This window comes from Grampus griseus (genome assembly GCF_964374135.1).
Source record: "Grampus griseus genome assembly, chromosome: 7".
Classification (NCBI taxonomy): Eukaryota; Metazoa; Chordata; class Mammalia; order Artiodactyla; family Delphinidae; genus Grampus; species Grampus griseus.
This window is the reverse complement of record NC_139001.1, coordinates 28,884,648-28,907,974: the sequence shown is the minus strand read 5'-3', so window position 1 is coordinate 28,907,974 and position 23,327 is coordinate 28,884,648. Positions and strand designations below refer to the sequence as shown.

Here is a 23,327-nt window from a genome sequence, read left to right as displayed (position 1 = left end):
AGAGGGTTGGCACCCCTGAACCCCACATTGTTCAAGGGTCAACTGTATATGTGTTGTAGATGTGTGGTATTTTCTACCTCTGGATGGTATTGCTAAGATTAATTTGTAAAGGGCTCCATTTAATTGGTTTAAAAACAAATGCTATATAAATTAAACATAGTCTCAGAAATATGAAAACTCAAATGTTTTTCAAGTTCACGTGACCTAGGATAATCTTCAGTAAATAAAAGCTAGTTTAAGTTTGTTGGCTTAATTAAAATAGATATGTCTTTAGAGTTATCAACATTGAAAATAATGCAGACATACAATTTTATTCTACCTGGGTTTACTAGTCAAATAAGTTCATGTTATCTCCATTACAAAATTTTTCAGCAAGAAAAATAACTTGGTATGATAAAATTTTCATGAGTAATCTAAACATAACTGTTAAGAACAAGTGATTTAAATAGATGTAAGTGGGTAAGCGTTTCCACTTTCCAGTAATAACTATGGTTTATGGTATATCTACTTAAATAGTTTCCCCAAATCTTTTTGGTAACTTGAAACCTTAAAGTTTTGCTAAGTTAAATTAAATGATGAATAGTCACTGACTATCTAGATCATTTCCATATAAATACTGGAACGTTAGTCCTGAACACAGGTTTATCTTTTAGCTTCTTATTACTGAGAAACTTGGGTTTATTAGTAGACATGGGTTTTTTTTTTTTGCTACATTGGAAAATTTATTATGAGAAAGAATATACTTCTAGAAATTATGAAATGTATTTATAAATTTGCCAATCCACAGAATGCCCATATAAGAGACAGTCCACAATTTCTTACATCTTAGTTTTCACTATGAATTAAGGATGCATTCCTTATTTTCAATATTATCAATATATGTAATTAAAACTACTTAGAAAAAATAAGGGTGAAGGAAAACAACTGTGTATGAAAAGTAGGTAAGGAAAGTAAAATGACTGATTGTTCCAAAATGAGAAAGAGAAAAAAAAAATAGGACAAAATTGTAGAAAGTTTGTGGAAAAGGAACCTTGGAAACAAATTTTATGTGTAGTCAGGCTGGCTAAGATTAGAATGAATTTATTTACGTTTAAAAAAATGAGTTTTAATATCAAAAGTACACTAGTATAAAATTAGAATTGGTTTTCTCTGTTAAAATTACAAGGTTTTATTGGACTTTTAGTCTGCTTTTGATAATGGATTGTGAAATTTTCTTTATTTTTTAAGTAATCTGCCTGGACAGTGAAGATTTTGTGTCTTACCAGCAACTTACTGTGCTTCACACTGTCTTTATCAGGTCTTTGACTGCTGAGAAAACCCAATCTTCTCAATATTAAAAGAGCTAAGTTTTGCTTACAACTATGTAACCTTCTGTATTTGCCTTTAACAGTATCTACTGTCACTATTAAATGGATATTTTTGACACACTTCCCCCCAAATCAAATTCTAAGTGAAGTTTTTTGACTTCAAACTTTCTTTGGGATTTTCCAGAGGGCCCCTGGAACATCTCAAGAGATTTATTCTGTCTCCTCATAAAAAGAAAGATGTTAAACTAAATAGGCTTATTTGATATGTTAAATTAAATAAGAAGCATTGCCAAATAGGTAACAATAAGTCTTCTCTATTTTGTATTTGTATATGTTATAAGTGTTCCAGAAATCGTATGAAATTCTTAAATGTTAAATGTTCTGGTGAAATGTTATCAGTCGTAATTCCAGTTACTATCTTAAAATGTATATCACAGAAATAAATACACTTCCTCGGCAAATGAGTTCTCATCAGATCTTAACAGTGGGCATTTTAAAGTCTTTTATAATTTACAGGCAGTTATTGTTTTACTCTGATATTTTTGCAAAAGTGAGACTCATGGAAAGGACCTTACCAAGTGCTTCTGACCACTGACACTGCTGCAAAAATAGAAGGCACTGAACCTTGGGTACATATCTCACAGCTGAAGAAGGTTCCACCTGACATCTGCTCCTGGGCAAACTCTGGAGACCTGCAAATTAAACTGACTAGGAAGAGAAGTAGCTGACATCAGTATAGACTGCTTCCACCCAAGATGCTGAATCAAGACTTCATACTTTAACGAAACATTAAAAACCCTTTCTTCTTCTCTTTGTTTCCTTTACTGTGGCATTGGCCTGGAACGACACCATCATCATATCTCCCAGGCCATTACTAAGGGGGATAACCTTTTAGACTGCTGGATTTGCCATTAAAAACTCCAACCTGTCCATAATGCTAGAGACCCCCTGGTCCTTCCTGCGACCAATTTTTCTTCTATTCCTAATGTCCTGTAAACTACAATTGAACCCCCCTTAGAAGTCACTTAGAGGGTCTAACTTTTATGGCCAGGACATTCAGTGCCTTGTTTTTACTTTTCTCTGATTATAGCTGTACTTGCCCAACTAGACACAATACCTAGACAAACCATAGTACATTTGCACCTCGACGTTCTTATGATTATCTAAATCAGATCTTACCCCAATCGTGAAAAGATCTTACCAGCTGCACCCATTTTTGCAAGGAATTTAGAACAACTTTTTATTTAGGGCTAGGAGATTTACTTTCCAAATGCACTGAAAAACTAACTGACCCCTGGCTTGAATGGGCAAGTGCAATGATCCCTGCAAATGAATCCGTTAACAGTGCCATCTTCATGGGAATGATTTGTGCCCTGACATGATTAATCTTTGTCTGTGGTGATTATCATTCTCCTTGGGCTTATGCATACCTAGATGGCTGGTACATAACCAGGCAATGCCTCTTAGGTTACCTAACTGTGCCCCTAACCATCCACAATCAAACTGAGGCACCTCATTGGTCAATTCCCCTGATTTACATTGTCAAGTTAGAAGGGACCTATCAGAAGGCTTCAGGACTCAGGATTCGCTTCCTTTGGCAGGCACTTACTTCCCTGGTTAGAAGTGAGTACAAATGAGACTATGATCAGGAACCTTCCTTAACTCTTGAAAGTATTGCAAAATCCACTGCTAAAGCAATAGCTGCCCAAGAAAATTCCTTAGACTCTGACCAAGGTTGTTCTTGATAATGGGATAGCCCTTGATTATCTTTTAGCTGAACAATAAGGTGTCTGTGCTGCATCCAATACCACTTGCTGCACTTGGATTAACACTTCTGGGGAAGCTGAAACTCAGCTACATAAAATCACTGAATAAGTCACTTGGCTTTAAAAAGCGACTCCTTCAATGAGGTCTTCCTTGACGTATTTGATTTTGCTTGGTTTGGGTCTTGGGGAGCATGGCTCTGAAGTGCACTCCAGACACTGGGAATTTGTCTTGCTTACAATAATCATAGTAGTCTTCCTGGTGCACTTTAAATGCACGTTTAAGTGCATGTTCATGGTCACTAACCACCAAGCAAGTAACACCCTAAGACTGAAATGTCAGAAAAGGGATGAAGAGAATGACCAACTTAAAAAGTGTGAAACTTAAGTCATGACCTGTGAATAGCACACAGAGAATCAGCAAAAACTGTGAGATCTTCAGAGCAGTAGCTGGGAGTGGCATTAATGCGTTAAATTTTGATCACATCTCTAAGGCTGAGTTTGATCAGAAAGGGAGAATTGTTAAAAAAAGAGACAACTGGCCCAAAATGGAGTCACTTGTGCTAAGTCCCACTTCACCAAACTGAAACTTACAATTTTAATATAGGTTCACCGGCCGCAAGAATGGAATCTTAAACCAGTCAATCTGGAATTACCTGATCAGCACTAGAGAGGTAATTTGCGTGATAGATCCCTGTCATCCCCTAAAGGAAGGTGACCTTGCCACAAACAATCAGACTCTTTGCTGGTACAACTTCCTTGTCCAGCCCCTTCTGTCTATAAAAGTCTTTTGTTTTGCATAGTGCTTCAGAGTTCCTTTCTATTTGTTAGATGAGATGCTGCCCAATTCATGAATCACTAAATAAAGCCAATAAGATCTTTAAAATTTACTCAATCGAATTTTGTTTCTTAATACTCTGAACAATACCTGGCATATAGCAAGTGTTTATAAGTATTTGTTGAAATGTAGAATAAATTATATTTCAAACTTTAAAGAACTTTCATTATATGTATAAAATAAGCACTTTTGTTTGCCTCTTAAATACTACACTCATCTTTTTGTTTGTAATGTTTTTACTCACCTTTCCATTTAAAAACAAGTTCCCTAAATCCTAATTAAACTTAGAGATTGTGCCACATCTTGATTCATTATGACCACCCCAAAGCAGATATAGAATGCTAAGTAAATTGCACGTTCTTTTTATCTTTTCACTTAGAAAGCATACTTTTATATTTTTCAGTGCAAAATCTAGAATGTCCTATCACCACCCATGGATTAGGCTAAAGCAACCCCAGTCTATAGAGAGCTCTCCAAGTAGCACAAGAGAGGACGTGGCCTCTTTTCTTCCTCTTCTGTGACCAACAACCAAAGACTTCATTGCTGGCCTTTGTCCAGAATTTACCAACCTGACTCATCTTAATAGTGTAAATGTGGACATGCTTTTATATGAATTTCCATATTAGAAAAGTCTGCTCACTTAACACAAAGCACCATTTCAATCACAGACTTTCTTCCTTTCCTACTTAGCAGTGATCAAGAAGAAATGTGGAATATTATTCTTTCTCATTTTGAATAGAAACTACTAACATTTTAACAAATTGATTTTTGCTGAAAATAAGCATAATAAAGTGTTTTTTTTTAATTGAAAGTGAGAGATTCCCCTGTGTCAAAATATAAGAATTATTTAGCTGTCTCCAAGAAGATGAATAAAACTATGAACATAATGGTTGACTTATTGAGAAAGAAAAATATATTATACAAAGACCAGAAAACAGAGTGGGAGAGAAAGGTCTGTAATGGCTTGGCTGCTAAAGGACATTTTTACGCTCATGCCAGCACTAAGTGCTCTTCCCAATGAATAAACCATATGTCCATTTTTATATGCTTCCTTTCACTAAGATTCTGCTACTTCACAATATTCCTTTTGTCCCAGTTCCTGCCTCATCTTCTGCAACCCCCAGCCTGGCTCCCCCATCCCTCACCTCTCCTCCTTGGGCAACCAGTATTTGTGCCCTAGCTACCAACTTGAACATCTGCTACCTGAAAAAAAGAAAGGCCACCTCACTGCCTAACATCCTCCAGGGCAAAAAGTTTGAAGGATTCAGCATCCTCAAAAAACAGACACAGAAGGGAAAAAAAAAGAAGCAGCAGCATATCTTTTCCAGCTCAGTAAATCCTATCTGTATAAAGATTAAATGGATAACACTTTTAAAAATTCTTCAATGCAAGGAAGTCCATGTTACTAACAACGTATTGTCTTTCTTTATGCATAGACAGAGACCCACACATTTTATTTCACATTTGCAAGTGTCTCTTTTTCAACATATTACCATATAGAAGAGATAGATCATATATATAACTCTAGAGAACAAAATGCCAATATTTTCCCTCTTTCTCCTGGATGGTTTTCTCTCTCTCTCTCTCTCTCTCTCTCTTTATGTCCCAGAACACTTCCTCAGCTGAAGGATAAGAAAATATTTTCACTGAATTAAAGTGAGCCCTGTGTTAAAACAGCTTGCCTGAATCCAACCAGAGCCCTTCAGCCATGGCTCACGGGCCCAGCCGCTCCACGGCATGTGGGATCTTCCCGGGCCGGGGCACGAACCCGCATCCCCTGCATTGGCAGGCGGACTCTCAACCACTTCACCACCAGGGAAGCCCCAGAGCCAATTTTTTTAAACTTCATTTCAACACTTGGTCAGCGGCTCTTCCTACTCCATTCACTTCTAGCAGCAGACTCGTCTCCAACCTGAATTCCCATCACTGTATACCTTTGCCCTCAAGCTTTTTACTAGTCTACCTCCTTGATATGTTTGCACTTAATTTGATTCCATCCTTCATGCTTTTTTCATTATTCTTAGTTCATCCACACCACATAAATTATCACTTTTGTTTTTTTCAGTTCCCCATGTGCCCCCTTCACACCAATTCCAAATAAATACTTCCGATTCTCATCCATTTCATCCAAATTAATTCAGATTCCCTCTCCTAATCCATCTCCACTTCTGCCTCCCCTCCTATCCTTCCTATCCTTTCTACCTCCCCTCCTATCCTTCCTATCCTTTCTGCCTCCCCTCCTATTCTTTCTCTTTCTCAAAGCACCTACTTTTCCCTCCGTGCTTGTCTCTGCAGAAGGTTTTACTGGCAAAATGCTTCTGGAGGGTGCAAGGCCATTGCTTCCTGTGTTGTTTTAGGAAAGTCATGCTCTACATTACTGCCAACTTCAATGGGCCAAGGCCTGCATGTCCAATTTCACCCTCCATGAGTAATGTCCTTGTATCATCACCCCTACACTGAAATTATGGAAGTGAGGAAAGAAAAGCTTCTTGTTCTTTGGTGGCATTTAACTTTAAGTGGTTTATTTCTAGTTTACATAAAGCTGTTTTTGCACAAAATCACTGCTAATCAAGATCATCGGCAATAGTCACAACTATAACCAACCCTATGACTATCCTTAACGAGCTCTTACCATCTGCCAAGTATTTTACATATGTTTACTCATTTAATCTTCAAAACAATCTAGGAGGTAAATTATCCCTCTTTTACAGATGAGGAAATTGAGGCTCAGGGAAGATACATCATGTATCCAGGTCATAAATCTAGGAAGTTGTAGAGCCAGAATTCAAACCCAAGTCTCCCTGACTGCAAAGCCCTGCTCTTAACCACTCTGCAGTACTGCCTTTCTAATAATGCATGGTGCCTTCTTGGGTAAACTCCCCACGGGGAGGAGTCTTTCCACTTTAATTCGCTATAAGGCAAGAGGTTGCAGGTGCTGGGAAACATAATGAGCTCCACCTTGATAATCACTCTGAACAGAAAATGCCCAAAAAACAAAGCACAAAATATGCATCACTCCTCAGAGCTATCCTTCTAACACATCCATTGGAAAGAGGGGATAGGGAAAAGAAGAAATTGCTCTGGACTCACCCCCAAAAAAGACTCTCTGCTTCCCCAGAGCCGTCCAGTCTCATACTAGGCAGGACATAGCCTGTCTCACGTCAGTAATGAAAAAATGTGCTCATAAGCATGAATTCCACACCCCCAACAATGCTCAACCTTCTTGCCTCATCCTGCCTTCTCTGGTTTCCTGCGGGGAACAGGAGATGAGTCATGGCTGAAGCCTGGGAGCACTGCAATGTCTTCTCGTTACTTTACGCATTGACTTGAGAAAGAAAGACATATAAATAAAAACGACCTCCAGGACAATATCAGAGAGAGGAAAAAAAAAAGCTGAAAGTTGCAGGAAGCTTTCGCCTTGATGTATGTGGACTGGAGGACTTGAACCCAATCTCCAATGGGAACCCTGAGTGGCACCTGAACCTGAGCCACAGGTTCAAAAGTTACCTTAGGGGACCTTCCCATGAACCAAGCAAGGGCAGAAGGGAAAGTCAGTTCGGAGTTAGAGGACAGCATGCCTAAGTCCTGTGGTGTGAAGAAGCAACGTCCACGCTCATCCCCCCGTGGGAGTACCTTCCAGGTTCGCGGTGGTGATGGCTTCTAGTCACACATTATGTACTCCTACCTCAGGGAAGCTTCTCTGTCCTGCACAAAGACATTTCACAGACCCCCTCCCCCCAGAAGATTAAAGCTGAGAGGGGCCTTAAGATCTAGATTGTTTGGCAGATGTGGAAAATGAGGCCGCCAGTGAGGTAAAGCGATGTGCTCAAGGTCACAAAGCTAGTTAGTAATAGCACTGGAGTAGAACCCAGGTTTTCCTGATTTTCCAGCCAATGAACTTTGCACTGTACACTTCCTTGGTGACACAGCCCACAAACCACCACAGAGTACCTGGAAGACAGGCAGTGAGCCCAAAAAGAACTCTCACCAACACATCTCCTAGCCTAGATCCAATCCCCTATTTCTCCCTGACAACACTCTGATTCTGCTGTTTATACTTTCGGAGGTTTTCCCTGTTCAGCTTGTACTGTGCACGCAGTATGCAAAAACCATACCAGCAATACACTGTCAGGGACTCATTAAAAAAACCCCAATGATAGTAATTGCTCCTATGATGCTAACCCGAAGAAGAGCCACCAGCCCTAAGCTTCCAACTCAAACCAGAGAACAAAGACCGGATTCAAGGAATATGCTAATCTCACTCTTTTCTCTGCAAACCCCCCTCTACCAAATTATCCCATCGCTCCCAAGATCAACATGATTCCTGGGAGTCACCACAGAAGTCCTGAGGAAAATATACAGTCCCCACCGGTCCCCAGCGCCCTTACCACACACACAGCAATGTAATCACTTTAGCAACTTCTCAGTAACAAGCTCATTAAAAAGCAATTCTGCCATCTCTCCATAAAGCATGCGCCAGAGAACAATGCAAAAGAGGAGATGCCAATTAATTATAGAATGATCACCTCTAATGAACTCTGAAACCCTCCTGCTGTTGGTGACTTTGATGAAAAATCAGGGATGCTGGAAAAAGAGTGAATAGGGACACCTTGGCTACCTTGCTCAATTGTGAATTTCAAATGTACCTCCTCGGATTCCACTGTTGATCCAAACTGCAAAATTACACTGATAAAACAATGAAAAGTACCAGGAAAGTGACAAGTGCACATATCACGTACGGTTGTGAGTCACACCACCAGAGCCCCTGTTCAGGCATCCTCAGTAGTGTCTGATTCTACACCATGGTTGTAGAATTATTGCCTCTGAAAGTGTCTCCGAGCCAGTGAGTGACAAACCCATGTCCTGTGCTCAGGACACCTGGAGATCCTAAGGTAACGAGTGAGTCGCCTGCTTCCCCACCCAGGCCCACCTGCCTCTCTGCACCTCCTAGTTGGCAAGGATGCCACTTCTCGGAACAGAGAGAAGCCCTTCCCACCATGAGGCTAAAGGAGGAAAAAGAAGAAACCACGTGCGGCCAACTTGTACCACTACCTGTGTGAGTCCTCTGGTGGGCCTTTAAGTGGGAGCTTTTTGTATAAACTTTCCGGCACCCGTTAAACTGACAGCGGTGAACCCTCTTCTTGTTTTCGGGGCATGCCTCAGCCCCTACCCCTCCTTGTTCACTGTCGCTCTGTCCACTCTTAACTGTCCCAGCTGCCGCCACGGCTGCCGCTGCTGTTGCCACCCCTCCCACCTTTACTGAGCTGAGTGCAGCCTTCTTGGCCACCAGTTTCAACGTCACTGTGCCATCCACGGCTGAGAGAGTCTGTGAGGTTTTGACCAGATGGCGGCTGAGCTCAGGGGACGAGGGGGGCGTTAATGAGGTCACTGCGTTGAGCTGGGCCTGGTTGACGGCTGTGTAGCTGTCTAGAGAAGAGCTGGTTGGCTGGAGACTGAGGCAGGTCTCAGATAGCAACTTGTCCCGAGAGAGCAAAATGTCCACTGCCGAACTCTTCTCACAGATGGTCGCTTCCACAGGGAGCAGCAGGGGGTCTAAGCGCCGGAAACTTTCCTCAATGCACGGGGGAGGAGAAGCACGGAGGAAACAGTCTAAGTCCTCACCAAAGGTCTCCGAGATCCTCCTAGGCTCCGTCTGCAGGTAGCGTTCCAATTCAAGGCATGTCTGCAGAGGGGAAGGAGGGAGGGAGAGAAACAGCCATCAGAAGCAAAGAACACCATGAGACCACATGTTGACAGGCTGAGGAAGAAGATACAGGAAGGAACAGAGAATGTTTCATGGCTCGTATCTGAAATTCTCTTGTTGAAAGGTCTGACCTTGTTATTTTCTCCCTGGACACTTCTGAAGGGTTCACAAGGGTCACATGATATGAGTTCAACTACTATAGTTAATGGGGAACTAGAAGCCCAGAAGGGCTATCTCACACCATCAAGTTCCCTGAGAACATTTAATGTTAAAATGGTCTCATGCTCCACAATCCAATTCAGCAGGTGAGATGCTCTAAGCCTCCCTAGGAGTTCCCGCGCAAGCAAGAAGCAAATAGAATCAGACAAGATTTTCATATCAAGACTCCCCACAGTCCAACTTAATTTTTCAAATAGACTTTAGCAAGTCACAAAAATAGACCAGTTTTCCAACTTGCCCTTTAGAATAAACCATGCCCACCCAAACTAAGTCATGAGCTGAACCAACAGCAAGCCCTGCCTTGGGAATGGATTCCCTAACCAGCAGGAATGGACACTGTTCTAAAGAACGCCTTGTATAAAACCTTTGATGCACATGACAAAACCCCCATTGTTTACAGCAAGTTATTCAAAATACAATTGCTACATACTGTGTGGCAAGGAGCATGAGTCCCATTATAATAGTTTGACATCTCTGACTCCACAATAAAAATAAGTTCAATCATAGCTATTTGAATTGGTACAGATAAGACACAATCTATTTCAACATAAAGTTTTCACCCGGTAAAGAAGTGAGGAAAAAGAAACCAAAAAAACAGAAAGGTTCAGAGTTTCAACAAATCTTCCTCCATGGTGCATGTAAGTCTTTGTAAGATGGGGGAAGCGCTATTATGGCCAAAGCGGATTTTAAGTTTATAATCTAAAAGCTCTCCTCACTTAATCCTACTCTTCCAGAATCTGGCAGAAAACCATGGTGCTAACTTATACTATCAGTTCAATTTGCTCTAACTTCTGGGGCTTCAACAAAGAAAACACTGATGGCAAATTTAAAATGTGACTAGCTCCTAATTTACTGCCTCTGTAGAGCTTCTATGTTTTCAATCAATGTTCTGATTCTAGGTTTTTATTCTGTTAAGAATCTATTTTAATGATATACCTAGTTGTGTTGTATCTGTCAAGGATTTTATTTTGATGACATTTCAAAAGATTGGTTTTTAATCAGCCTTCTGGTAAAACTCTGCATTACTGAATAAGAAAAGCAGATTTTTAACAATGAATCACCTTTGGGTCTCACTATTGATTTTTAATAGGATAAACTAATGAATGGTTCCAATCTTCATTCAACCCTCATGTCACAAGTGTTCACTCAACTACTGTGTTCACAGCAAGGTGCAAGGCTTTCTGTATGTTAGAAGAAGAAGACGGTGATAGATCCATGTGATGTAGGTGCAGAATAAACAATTACCAGCTAAAAATTACATGAATTTATAAGCAAAGTGGTACCAAATAACATAACAATAAAGTATGTTGATAAGTTCTTAGGGGATGAGTGGACAATGAATTCTGTACTCTATATTATGGAGGTATTAATCAAGTAAAGCTTATTGGAAAAGTAAGTTTGATTCTATTTTGCTTATTGATTAAATAATAGCTCTTGCTGAGTAGCTTCCCACCACTTTATATCCGAAACAAGTACTACCACCTTCTCAGGTCTAGGAATTTGTCTTATCCTTATTTGCCCCTTTTCTGAATTCTATGTTTCAGAGATTTTCCCTTTCATTTTTCCATCTCATTGCTAAAAATTATCATTTACTTCTTTCCAATATTGAAACCCTCAGTGTTAGCCCCAGTCAATTCACTTCTGAATTATAAGATATTACCCCTGAAACCTCCCCTTCCCTTTTTAAACCATCATCTGCCAAGTACAGTGTCTGGTACCCATCAGGTACATAATGTCTATCAAACAAAGATAAAATCAACTTTATACTATTATTTTGATCATTCTATTCTACTCCACTCTACAAAAGCCACCTGCTGACCCTAACCTGGACTAGGCTGAGGCTAGCAATCCTAGAAATGACCACTAATACATGTCTTCTAGAACATAATTGTAATACTCCTTTAGCTTTGCCCAAAGAGCAGAACCAGACCATAGAGACACAGATATGTTTCAGGTAGAAATCAGCTGAATCATAGGTTATAAGAGGTCCTTCCCGGCCTCACAAACAAGGACGATTTCACACTCACAGTCACCAGTGTCTGTGGATACAGCTTTCGGATGTCATGTCATCTTACATATTTTTAGCTCACAGAATCAAAAGTCACTAAGAAATTGTTGTGATTATTAGGAAGCTCAGATCTCTTCATACTCTAAGGAATTCTAAGGAACTGAGATATTCTAAATGCATTTACACACTCTTCAGGGAGGATAAAAAATAACCTACCCAGGGCTTCCCTGGTGGCGCAGTGGTTGAGAGTCCACCTGCTGATGCAGGGGACACAGGTTCGTGCCCCGGTCCGGGAAGATCCCACATGCCGCAGAGCGGCTGGGCCCGTGAGCCATGGCCGCTGAGCCTGCGCGTCCAGAGCCTGTGCTCCGCAACGGGAGAGGCCAAAACAGTGAGAGGACCGCGTACCAAAAAAAAACAAACAAAAATAACCTACCCAGTATGCCCTAGTTTGAATCCCAGATTGAATCCCAGAACACATGGATCACACTAATTATCTAAGGATGGAGATACTTCCCATGATTAAATGTGGGAAAATCTGGACCACTTAAGAGAGGTTATCACTTGCAATCCTAATACAAGGCATTATTATTCCGTCTGAGAGTTAGAGAAGCATGAGTACCCATCAGAATGTGCTGAGTAGCCCTCTGAAATCATTATGGAATATTTTTGTCTTGAGAAATCTACTTCTTGTAATATTTGCTGGAGATGAAGCTTAGATAGAAAAGAAGACTTTGTCAACCAGAAACTCAACAGGAGTGTTGGAGATTAAAATGTTAATGAGGAGGAGGATTTCAATGTTAGATTATTTCCAAGCAAAAGAGACAGTTTATCACCAATGTTTTTGAAAAATAATTATAAGAACTCCCTTAAGAAACGCCTATGATGTTTAATTGGAATTTAAGGTATCAGTATTTACTCAGAGATTTTAATACATATACACACAGAGGTATGTATAGAAATAAATGTGTATATGCATGTATGTGTATATATACATGTATTTCCTAGCTCCATCAATGAGAAGAGTCTACAAGCAAAGACACCCCAGTAGCAGTGAGCACACCTGGCATGAAGATCTTGGTTTCTAAATATCACTATCCAATAAAGGGAACCAGAGTGCCTTGGAGAAATAGTTGATTGAAAGGCTGAGGCAAAGAAAATAAAGATGAGACTAGAATATACTGTCATACCAGAAGGTAAGGAAGTGCTCATAAAGTGATGGAGGCATGTCAAAAAGACTCATGAGCCAACCTGAAGGAGTTCTCAAAGTCCAAATCTAGGCAACGTGAGCAACAAAAATGAATAATGATAACAGATTCTAACCCATGGAACATGATTAATATCCAAGAATCCATAGTGATATAAATAAACGGTTGAATAAATAAATAAATGGAGGAGATAGATCAGCTCCTACTTATAGTAAAATTACAATTAATAAACATAGAAGTATTGAAAATAGAAGTATTGAAATAGAAAATCGCCATTAGTCAAACAACAAAGTAGTAATGAGTACAGGCAAGAATCACCAATGGATGCTAAAATTAATAGATGAAGGTATAATGAGAAACAAGATATTTGCCTAGTCTCAAAGCACCCACCCAACAAGACATTTATTAATTACAAAGACAAAAATAATAATTTTACAGTAGAGAAACCTGGCATGCACCACCTTCACCATATGATAAAATTTTGCAGCATATTGATATCATGCTCCCCGGACATGATAGGCTGAAAAGGGCACAACATTATTCTGTGCCATTCTTGCCAAAAGTACCTAACTTCAATCTAATCATGAGAAAACATGAGACCAATACAAATTGAGGGCCATTCTACAAAATAACTGGCTGGTATTCTTTAAAAGTATGAAGATCATGAGGAACAAAGGAGAAGCTGTCACAGATTGCAGGAAACTAAGGAGATAAGACAACTAAATGCAATGGATCCCTGCCTGGATCCTGGATGAGAAAAAGGACACCGGTGGGAAAAATAATGTAATTCAAATAAAGTGTATAAATTAGTTAATGGTATTTTATCAAGGTTAATCTCTTGTTCTGATACTTGTATTATGATTATGTAACATTAAGGGAAGCTGCAAAGAGTGTATACAGGAACTCTATGTACAATTTTTGCGACTTAATATAAGTCTAAATACTTTCAAAAGAGAGAGAGAGAGAGAGAGAGAGAAGAAGAAATGCCCATCGGCACACTAGGAGTGTCTCCAGATTGCAAATTTCGATACAGAGTTCAAATGTTTGTTTGTCCACCAGAACCAGAGATTGGGACTCTGTCCCAATGACACTAGCCAGCAAACTCCAAATTGGAGTCAGCAGATGTCAATTTAATGACATAAATCATGGCTGTCTGGTACCTCACCTTGGAGAAATGAGGCTTTCCTCAGCCTGACCTAACAATACAACTTAGGGTTTGAGCCACTGGATCAGCCTCCACCTTCTCAAAAATCCACTACCGTCAGCAATGGGGAGGAAACGCACCCAACTGCAAAGTGACTTTCTTATTATTTATGAGTCACAGATGAGTTTTGTGAAGGCTGTCCGATATCTCAATTTCAAAATGCATGGCTTCTTCTAGTTTCCTAACAAACATCACCTGAATTTGGTTTTGAAATGATCACCCTGAAATATTTTAAAATACTCTCCATTCTCTTCATAGCCTTCTTGTTGAAACATGCTTATTAAAATGATAATCCAAGACCTAGTTTTTAAAAAAGAAAAAAATTCAAACCTGTTAACTGCCATACCTGCTACTTCTATGATAGGATGCACAGGCAGAATTTGACAGAAAACAGGATAATCCAAGTCTTGCAGGACAAATTAAGTTCACCAAAATCTCCCTGCTGTTGGCAAGAGGTAGTTACTTTCACAGGATCAAGAAACTTGGTCATATGTGGGCATGATGATGCCAAGGTTACCAAATGGCTCTTGTTCAACCTGTCCTTATCTCATCATAATTTACATGAAAATTGCCAGTCAAGATTGCAAATATCTCCAGGTGCTTTTGCCATTTCCCCTAAAACCCTCCCCCTAAAGGGTTTCCCTCACCTATTTTTCCTCTCCTTAACTTCCCCTCATGCCCATATGCTTGACACAATCTTTTATTTTCTCTCCCACTAATCATTCTTTCATCCAAAGTTCAGCATAAAGTCTATCTCTTTCAGGAAGCCTGGTTTAGGAAACACAGAGTTAAGAAAATATGCTGGCTGTCAAGTGTTGAAAGACAACCCTCCTCAATCCTGGACAATTAAACTGTGTCTCCAAAATGAATCTAAGGGTCCATAAATTGGTAGCATGTCTGGTTTATTAAGATTATGATCTCCTTAAAAGCAATGACCATATTGTTTAAATCACATAGGTCTCAAACAATAAAAATAATCTTTTAGAGCTAAATTCTACCTTTGCTATCTCAGATGGGAGATATATCTAAGTATTTGAAGTGGTGTAGCACTGTAAGAACTTTCTAAAACATAAGCTTGCCTCACAACCCCCATCCATCACCACCACTGAAACTATACCCATGTTTGGTTGGGGCAGACTCTAGTCCAGCCTCCTCAATGCCATCCCTTTAAAGCCAAATGTTTTTAAAACACAAAAAGTTCTAGGCTTTTTTTCTGTCTTTTAATTAGAACATAAGACAAAGCCATTGGTCCAATATTCTTGCCACCACTCAATAACTGTGTCACTAGGAGTAGTTATTTGTAGTCTTTGGATCCACATATACTTGAGTTAGTGAGTCAAAAAAGAAATAGAAGAAATAAAAGAAATGGCATTTTGCTAATGATTTCTTTCTGGAATAATATAGTCATTGAAATAAAGTGCCACCTACACTACTACCTGTGTTCATAATCAATTATCAGTCATTTGTGTTCCCTTTAGCCAGCTGCCCTTCATTCTAAGTATTCCACCTATTTCATTCACTTAAAAGATCCAAGAGTTAAAAGAACAAAGAGATCAAACAAACTGGGGAAAGAACATAGAGGCAAAAATATGGGGAGATAACAGCAATCTCCTTCATGGAAACTTGCAAAGTCATGCTTCTTCTGAGATCAGACCTTGACCTACTGATGTTGATGATGATGATAATGCCGATGCTTCCAGCAAGGAAGGGGTGAATTTTGGCTCCAGAAAGAATGCTCACCCAGTGAACTGCACACACAGGTGAACTGCACTTAGCTGCCCATGGGAGCCCCTTCCTGACATTTATTATGTGTGGTTTTGTCACGTGCTATTAACCATGGTGCCACAGTCCCCAAAGAGTCTGAAGTATAGAAACAGGGAGACGAAGCTCTTACCTTTCTCCTGGGAGTGTCCCAAAGCTTAATTACTTTTCTGTGCTCTGAAATTCACACACAACCCAGAATGGAAATTCAAAGTGACACAAAACAAGCTACTGACAGTAGGGTAATTTGTGCTTCTTTTGTAAAGCAATCTTCTAAAATACTCATTCTTTCTAACATATTATTAACTAAGTTCACACTTCACACTTTTTGGCAAAAGCTTTATTCTTCTAACTCCAAGCCAACTTGAAAACTCTATAGGATTGCAAAGATTGATATTTATGGGAACTTTGTGATTTTTTTTTTTCCCCCTTCAAAGGATGGTATGATGTAATGGTTCTGACACATTTCTAGTCTTTTTAAATTAGGTCAGAGTTGAAAGATGGGAAAGGAAGTTGAAAGCATGGCCAGAGTTCTGGTACCAATTTTTCTGAGGGATTGGGGGAGGGAAAGGAAGCACCATAATTGATAAACTCAGTAAGCCTGTGGGAGAACCTCACATAACAGGTACCTCAACTTTTTGCCCATCTTCCTGGGTTTCGACATTTCAAAGCAGTTCTGAGGAGGAAAATGTAACAGTGAACCTAACTCGTAGCAGAGAGGAGGTATGAACCAGTGACAAGAATCAAACTTGTAAGACCTAGAGATAGATTTTAAACAAACATTCACTTTTTCTTGACTTTCACTGCCAGAAAATATTTGGGTGGAAAGTTAGGAGAGAATCAATTCTGTCTAGAAATTGTGGGTGAGCAAGTATATGGTATAAGTGAAAATCTCTTACTGCGTTTTTTAGCTATTAGGTTAAAAAAAAGGAACCCACATCAACAGCACACCCCAGAGGTACAACAGTATTACCCATCACTGTCAGAACTGCTGAACTCCGCAAAACCACCACAGCACTGTAACCAGTGTAAGATGCCATTCCTTCCCACTGTCTCTCACATCGACTGGTTGCTGGAGCTGAAACCAAATTAAGTATTTCCCTCTAGTAATCTGTAAATTCTGAGAGACAGTGCTATGAAAATTAACTGAATTCTAAACAAACATGAAAGTTGGGAAATCTCTACCAAAACCCCTTCAGTGTTTCTCCTCCCCCAACTATTTTCAACATACAAAGAAAATATTTGTTGTATATTTTTCGTTTGGGGAGGCTGGGGAGAAAGGAGACAAAATTAAAGGCCTGGGGAGAGCGTGACGTCTCTGAAATAGACAGCCTCAAATACCCCTTTCATCTCCAAGGATTCCTTAGTTGCAGCGCATTAAAAACAAACAAACCAACAACCACCAAACAACTCAAATCCGAATTAAGAGTTAAGGCGAATTTTACAGCCATGTAACCTGCGCAGAGTTGGGGCCCATGTCTTGTGCTCCTTGTCTCCCAGGCCTCCAACAACCTGGAAGAGCTCTTTCCTCCTTCACAGTGTCTGTGACCCTTAAAATTCAGTGTCCGCTAGGGACAAGGTGGCCCATGCACGAGAGGCCATCCTATCTTGGTTCAGGGTTCTTCTTCCATATGTTACTTTTCAGAACACACCAATGAGAAGTCTATCACTCTGGCCTCTACCTACAATTACTGCACCTACCCTACATCAGCCCTTAAGGAGAGTCACTCGCTCTCACTTGGCCACTGAACTATAACTAAATTCAACTTCTGAGTCATGGAGAGACACCACTGCTCATCACAGCTAGATCACAGAACATGCTGGGGTCCACTATCAACTTGCTTCCCAGCTAAGTCTCCATTTAGCTTGACACACACTGGAGGAAATCCCATTTGTTACTTTAGAGCTTGAAAGTAAGTTTCATTAGATGTCTCTGCTTCAGTTATTATACTTTCATAGACAAAATAAAATTCATGCCTTAATAGTCAAGGAAAAATCATCCTACACTAGAGCAAAGACCCAGATCTGGGCTGAGAGTGTGGTTTAAGAAAGAAAAAAAATGTACAAGAGACACCCCCAAAGGAAAAGCCCATCACTGCGCGGGAGAGGGCCAACCAGTCCTTGCTCGAGAAGAAGGGCACCCTGCTCCAGCAACTCATGAGAGCCCAAGGACTCGGGAGAAGGCCTCCCCCCTGAGGGGTGATGCTTCGCGAGAACAATGATCCTGACAGTTGCTCAGCTTCACCATTAATTCTCCATAAAGAGCAGTTTTTGCGATGAGCGCTTGTGTCAGGAGGGGCCTGATGGTTCAGAAACCTGTAATTATTCTTGGCTCGCCACCCCCCCACTGCCTCTGCACCTGTGTCAGTTCAAGGCACCAGCTGGCCATGTCTTGCCTCCTGCCTCTTAAAGGGGTGGATTGCGGCTGGGAGGGGGCGGGTGGGCAGGGGAGCCTTCATTGAAAACCCACACTCACGTTACTTGCCTCTTCTTCCAAAATGCAAAAACAAAACAAAAATTTTAAATCCACCAATCTCATCCCTTCCCCCAATGGGTCTTGCCAAAGGAAACAAATAAACATTAATTGGCTAGAGAGCCTTCATTCAAACCAAAATTACTGAAAAACACAGTAACAGGGAAAGGTCTGACAAGGGGTTATTAATCCTGTTTTACAACCCGCTCTTACTCACCCCCCTACCCGCTCCTGTGAACTTTGCACACACACGCACACACCCTCCCCAAACTCCCTGGGCCCCTCTGCACTGAGTGGCCAAGATCGGAACATGCCGAACCCATGACATCATCTCCCCTTCCTCTCCCAAATCACTTGCACAGGCTGACTCAGGCTACTGGGATTTTTTTTTTTTTTTTTTTAAAGCAAGCTCATTTCATTGACTCCCTTCTGGACCATTGTTATATCCTTCTCAGTCGGGTAAATTAAATATATCCTTCCTCTACCTCCCATAAAAAATACGTATACATACATGATTGTTTTTCACCCCAAAGCACAGCTGCCCAGGTGTACAATGTATACACACACACACACACACACACACACACACACACACACAAACCCACTCGAAGCTTGAATTTCCCAAGAACAACAGGTTCAAATCCCATCGGGGCCCTCAGTGGCAGATGCAATTTAGTGGCTGGTGATCACAGAGGATATTTTCAAAACCAAGAGAGTTTAAGCACTTCCACTGTGGAATGCTGAAGACAACGTAGCGGCACTAAGAGGAATGTTTGTTTTGCTCCTCAGACTTCGAAAAGTGACAGCCAAAGACATAATGAAACCAAGCCCTAAGCCGCTTTTCCTGACATAGATGGTTGTTCATTTACTTAATTTAGGGTCCTTGGAATCAATTTCCCAAAATATTCAAGGTGCCTATGTGGGTGTGCTACTGTGCTGCTCACCCCAGTTAAGGAAACAGGCCCTGTGTACCCTGAAAGGCAGAAGCAAGGGGGTTAAGAGTTGGCCCTGGAGACAGACTGCCTGGGTCCAAAATCAGGTTGCACTACTTACTAGCTCACATCACTGCTGGGCAAGTTACTTGACCCCTCTGCCTCAGTTTCCTCATCTGTAAAGTGAGATAACAGAAGAACCTACCCTGCAGAAGTGTGTGAGAGTTCAATCACTCTCAAGTGTCAAGCGCTTATAACAGGGCCTGAAACACACACTATGGATGCTATAGCCAATATATAATGTGTTCTTTTCATTACACATCTAAGAAGAAAATAAATATATCAAGGGCACGGAAAGGGAAGATGAAAACACCAAATAATTATCAAGGTAAAGCAAAGCTGTTGAGTGGAAAAGGTTAAGTGAGCAGGGGACTCCGGCTGCATGACCTACCTCACTGCGCTGTTTTCTCACCTACCAGGTGAATGGATGGGGGTTCTCAGGAACCTACTAGTCTGGAGTTCCAGGAGGCCATGAAATAGTGGTGGAAGGGTAAAGAAACATGGGAATGGCTCATTCAGAACAGGTTTGAAGGAACAGACCAATGGTTTTGCTGCCCAACTGGCTGGTGAAAGGAAGGAGGCTGCAAAACCCAGAAGAAGGTGGTCTTTGGCCTCTTCACAGGCACCTCATGGCCTCGCTCATGAAGCTTAAGACACTCACTAACCCAAGTTTACAGATACTATGAAACGAATTCTCTGGTTCATCGTGGATATGAGCCTCGCCAGCATCTAAATATAATCTTCACTAGAATATGGGCTCCTCGAAGACACCCGGACTTGTTTTTGACTCATGGCCTGATTCAAGCATTTGTCTTGTCGAATGAATGAATGAAGCAACTCTCAAACAAACAATTCAGTCAAAATGTCAACACAATTGATCACAATTCTGTTCAGGCAGGGGTCGAAAGTATGATACAAGCCCAAAATTCTTCTTCCTCCACCAAAAGAACACCAGAAACAATATGTATGCATATATAACCCACAACAGTCCTTGTAGGCTTCAGCAGTATTTTAATATTTAATTACAGGTGATATTAACTTGTCTCTTCAATGTTTTTCATTAAAGAAAAAAAAAAAAGTTTAAATGCTTACTGTCTGGGATACACCCAGCATTCCCAAATGAGAGGCACATTTAGATTCCCACAAGGCCATAGGGCAGCCCTGTGTAGGAAGTAAAAGCCATTTCCTCATCTCAGAGAATGTTCCTCTTCCTCCTGCCACTTCATCTTTTCTCCTCTGGCCTCCAGAAACCACCAGGAAGAGAAGCCATAAACACAAGTGGACAAGGTGCTGTTCAACTCTCATTTGTATTGGTAAAAAGAACCTGGCCTGGGAATCAGATTCAACACCTCCCTTTCCAACACTGCCTCTTCCCTTCCCACGGAACTACTAACCCTGAGCAGGGAGTTCTTTCCCTTCCTGCAAAGTGAGTGAACCACCCTCTCAAGACCCCTTCCAGCTCAAGTGCTTGCTGATAGTACTTCAGTGGCCTGCCATCACACTTACTTCCTCGCCATGGCAAATCAGATCCTACATGAACCAGTCTTGTTTTCTTCACCTCTTACCGCCCCCCTTCCATTCACACAACCACACCAAGCTCAGGGCCACAGTGCCTGCTATTCCTGCACCCCAGAATCCAGACTCCCCAGGTCATGGCATACCTGCTTTCTTTTAATGTTATGTTTTGGTTTAATTGCCACCTATTCAGAGAGTCCTTTGATCTGCCTAGATAAACTAACCCAAACACCCTATTCATTCTCCCTCAGACTACCTTGTTTTATTTGTTTTTTAGTTACTTACCAAGCCCTGGAAAGATCTAAATTATTTGTTTTCATGTTTATTGTCCATCTTTCCATACTATTAGGGAAGTTCCAGCAGAGTAGGGACCTGGGCTTATGTGCCAATGAATCTCCACACCCAGCACAGGGCCTGGAAAAGGCATCTAAATATACTAGTTTAATGGGTAAATGAATCAATGAAGCCATTAGTCAATGCTGAATTCCAGGGAGGACTTTAGCTGGTCTCACCAGCCAGGAAAGCTATCCTAAAATGTCTACCTTATTAGGTCAGAGGACTCCATCAATGTTTCTCCTCCGTTCACATTTTAGCACCGAGAAAGCACTCACTGACTCATACTCATCAGACTCAGTAAGATGGAAACTCTGCTCAAGACAAAGAGATCAGCCTTGGGTCCTCACACCTGCACATTTCAAACGGATGCAAAGAGGGTATTTCTTCTCAGGAGTCTGTATTGCATCATGTGCTCCAAGTGTCGCTCAGATGAACAAACCCACCCTCTCCTGGCCTCCACAACCAGGTTCCTGTTAACTGGTGCCCTGAGGGAACAGATTTAAGATAGAGACTCAACCATCTTACATCATTTATTCCCATTTCTATTACCCAAAAGGACCTCCCTGAGAAAGGCAACTCTGGCCACTGGTCTCTGAAGCACTTGAGGGTCACATCCATTTGGTTCCCAACACGGGCATCCCCACATTCACTGATATTTCGATGAAACAGTGCATTCAAATCTCGCAGGCAGGGAGGACGCATGTTTTTTGTCATCCTAAATAGCTGCACACTTCACTTACATAGGTGAGGTCCTTGGAAATTCCTGTTTTGGCCCATTCTGGTGACTTTCCCATAAATTCCTAAACACAAAGCATTTTGTTCCTCTCCATTCCCTTTAAGAATTTTACATAAAAAGATATCTCTACTGAGAGGTGCTATTTATTTCAGTATCATTATTTCACGGATACAGAGCCCTCAAACACTGAACCTGGAAGTAAGCCAAAATCCAATTAAGAGGGTATGGCGCTTAAACTAGGCAAGAGCTGAGGGTGAAAATATTGAATATAAGCTGTACAGGGTCCCTGTGTGTGTATGAACACATGTATGCGTGTGTGTGCACATGCCACTGAAAATGAAATGTAGATTCTTTTTCACGTCTTTCGGATGCCTTTCTCTAAACCCGTCATTGTTCTCAGAGTCACAAAGTCATTCCCTTTCTTGTTTATTATGTTAGGCAATAGGAAGCTTTCACATGATGGCTGGAAAAAGATGAGGGAGAAAGAAAGAGAGGGTTTTCCATCACGTAAAGAAAAGAAAAATCGTGCTTGGCCCATTTCTGAACCACATTCTGATGTTGCAGATTTCAAATTAACAATTCAACCCAACTGGACAGGGAGGAATCAAGTGCTGAGGCCCTGAAGTTTGGTTTCCAGTAGCTCTGGCATCTCATTTAACCTTAGGTGGCTCGCCTGGTACCGCAAGACATGCACTTTCAGGCGCACTAGACTCTCATTGAAGAAGAGACACTAATTTGAATCATCACTGCCATCCCCTCTCCCCTTTGTTCCTGTTTGAACCAATTTCCATACAGTTTCAAAGAAATCATCAGCCCATGCAAAGGGAAATCCCAATGGAACAAGAACTACATTAGCAGCATAAGGGGGAAAATCTAATTTCCAATCTAGTTGCTTTGTTGTTTCAACCTCCAAGGAAGGTTGCTACATATGCACAACATAAAATTAAGTTTTAAAACGCCACCATGATTTAAAATTAATAGAAACTCTCATGGGGAAAAGGTGGTTCTTAGTACAAATCTCCTTACACAATTGAAGGTCAACTCCACCAGAGCTTGTGGGTGGTCTGGGTCTTTGAGGTCTCAATTGTCTCAATCATCTCAGCCAACAAAATATTTTAGAACGGCATATATTCATTGAAACCAATGCACATGCTACTTAATAGTTTATGGTGAGTGAATTCTCAGTGTAAGGTAGTATCCACATTAAAAATTCTTAAACTACCTTGTTGACAGACCTCACTGAGATGTATTTTAATGGTCCAA

General features: G+C 40.9%; 1 protein-coding gene across 4 annotated transcripts in view; it reads right to left on the bottom strand.

Annotated features, from left to right (window-relative positions):
* KLF7 (KLF transcription factor 7) overlaps positions 1 to 23,327 on the bottom strand; it is a 113,315-nt gene that overhangs the window by 63,075 nt on the left and 26,913 nt on the right. For 3 of the 4 annotated variants that reach the window (XR_014297019.1, XR_014297020.1, XM_082658832.1), the window contains exon 2: positions 8,961 to 9,591. Coding sequence is in view for 2 of the 4 variants with exons in the window: in XM_082658832.1 (XP_082514958.1) it covers positions 8,961 to 9,591 (631 nt within the window). In the remaining 2 variants the exon portion in view is untranslated. The remainder of the gene's footprint in view (positions 1 to 8,960; positions 9,592 to 23,327) is intronic. The other variant, XM_082658833.1, reaches the window with a different exon arrangement.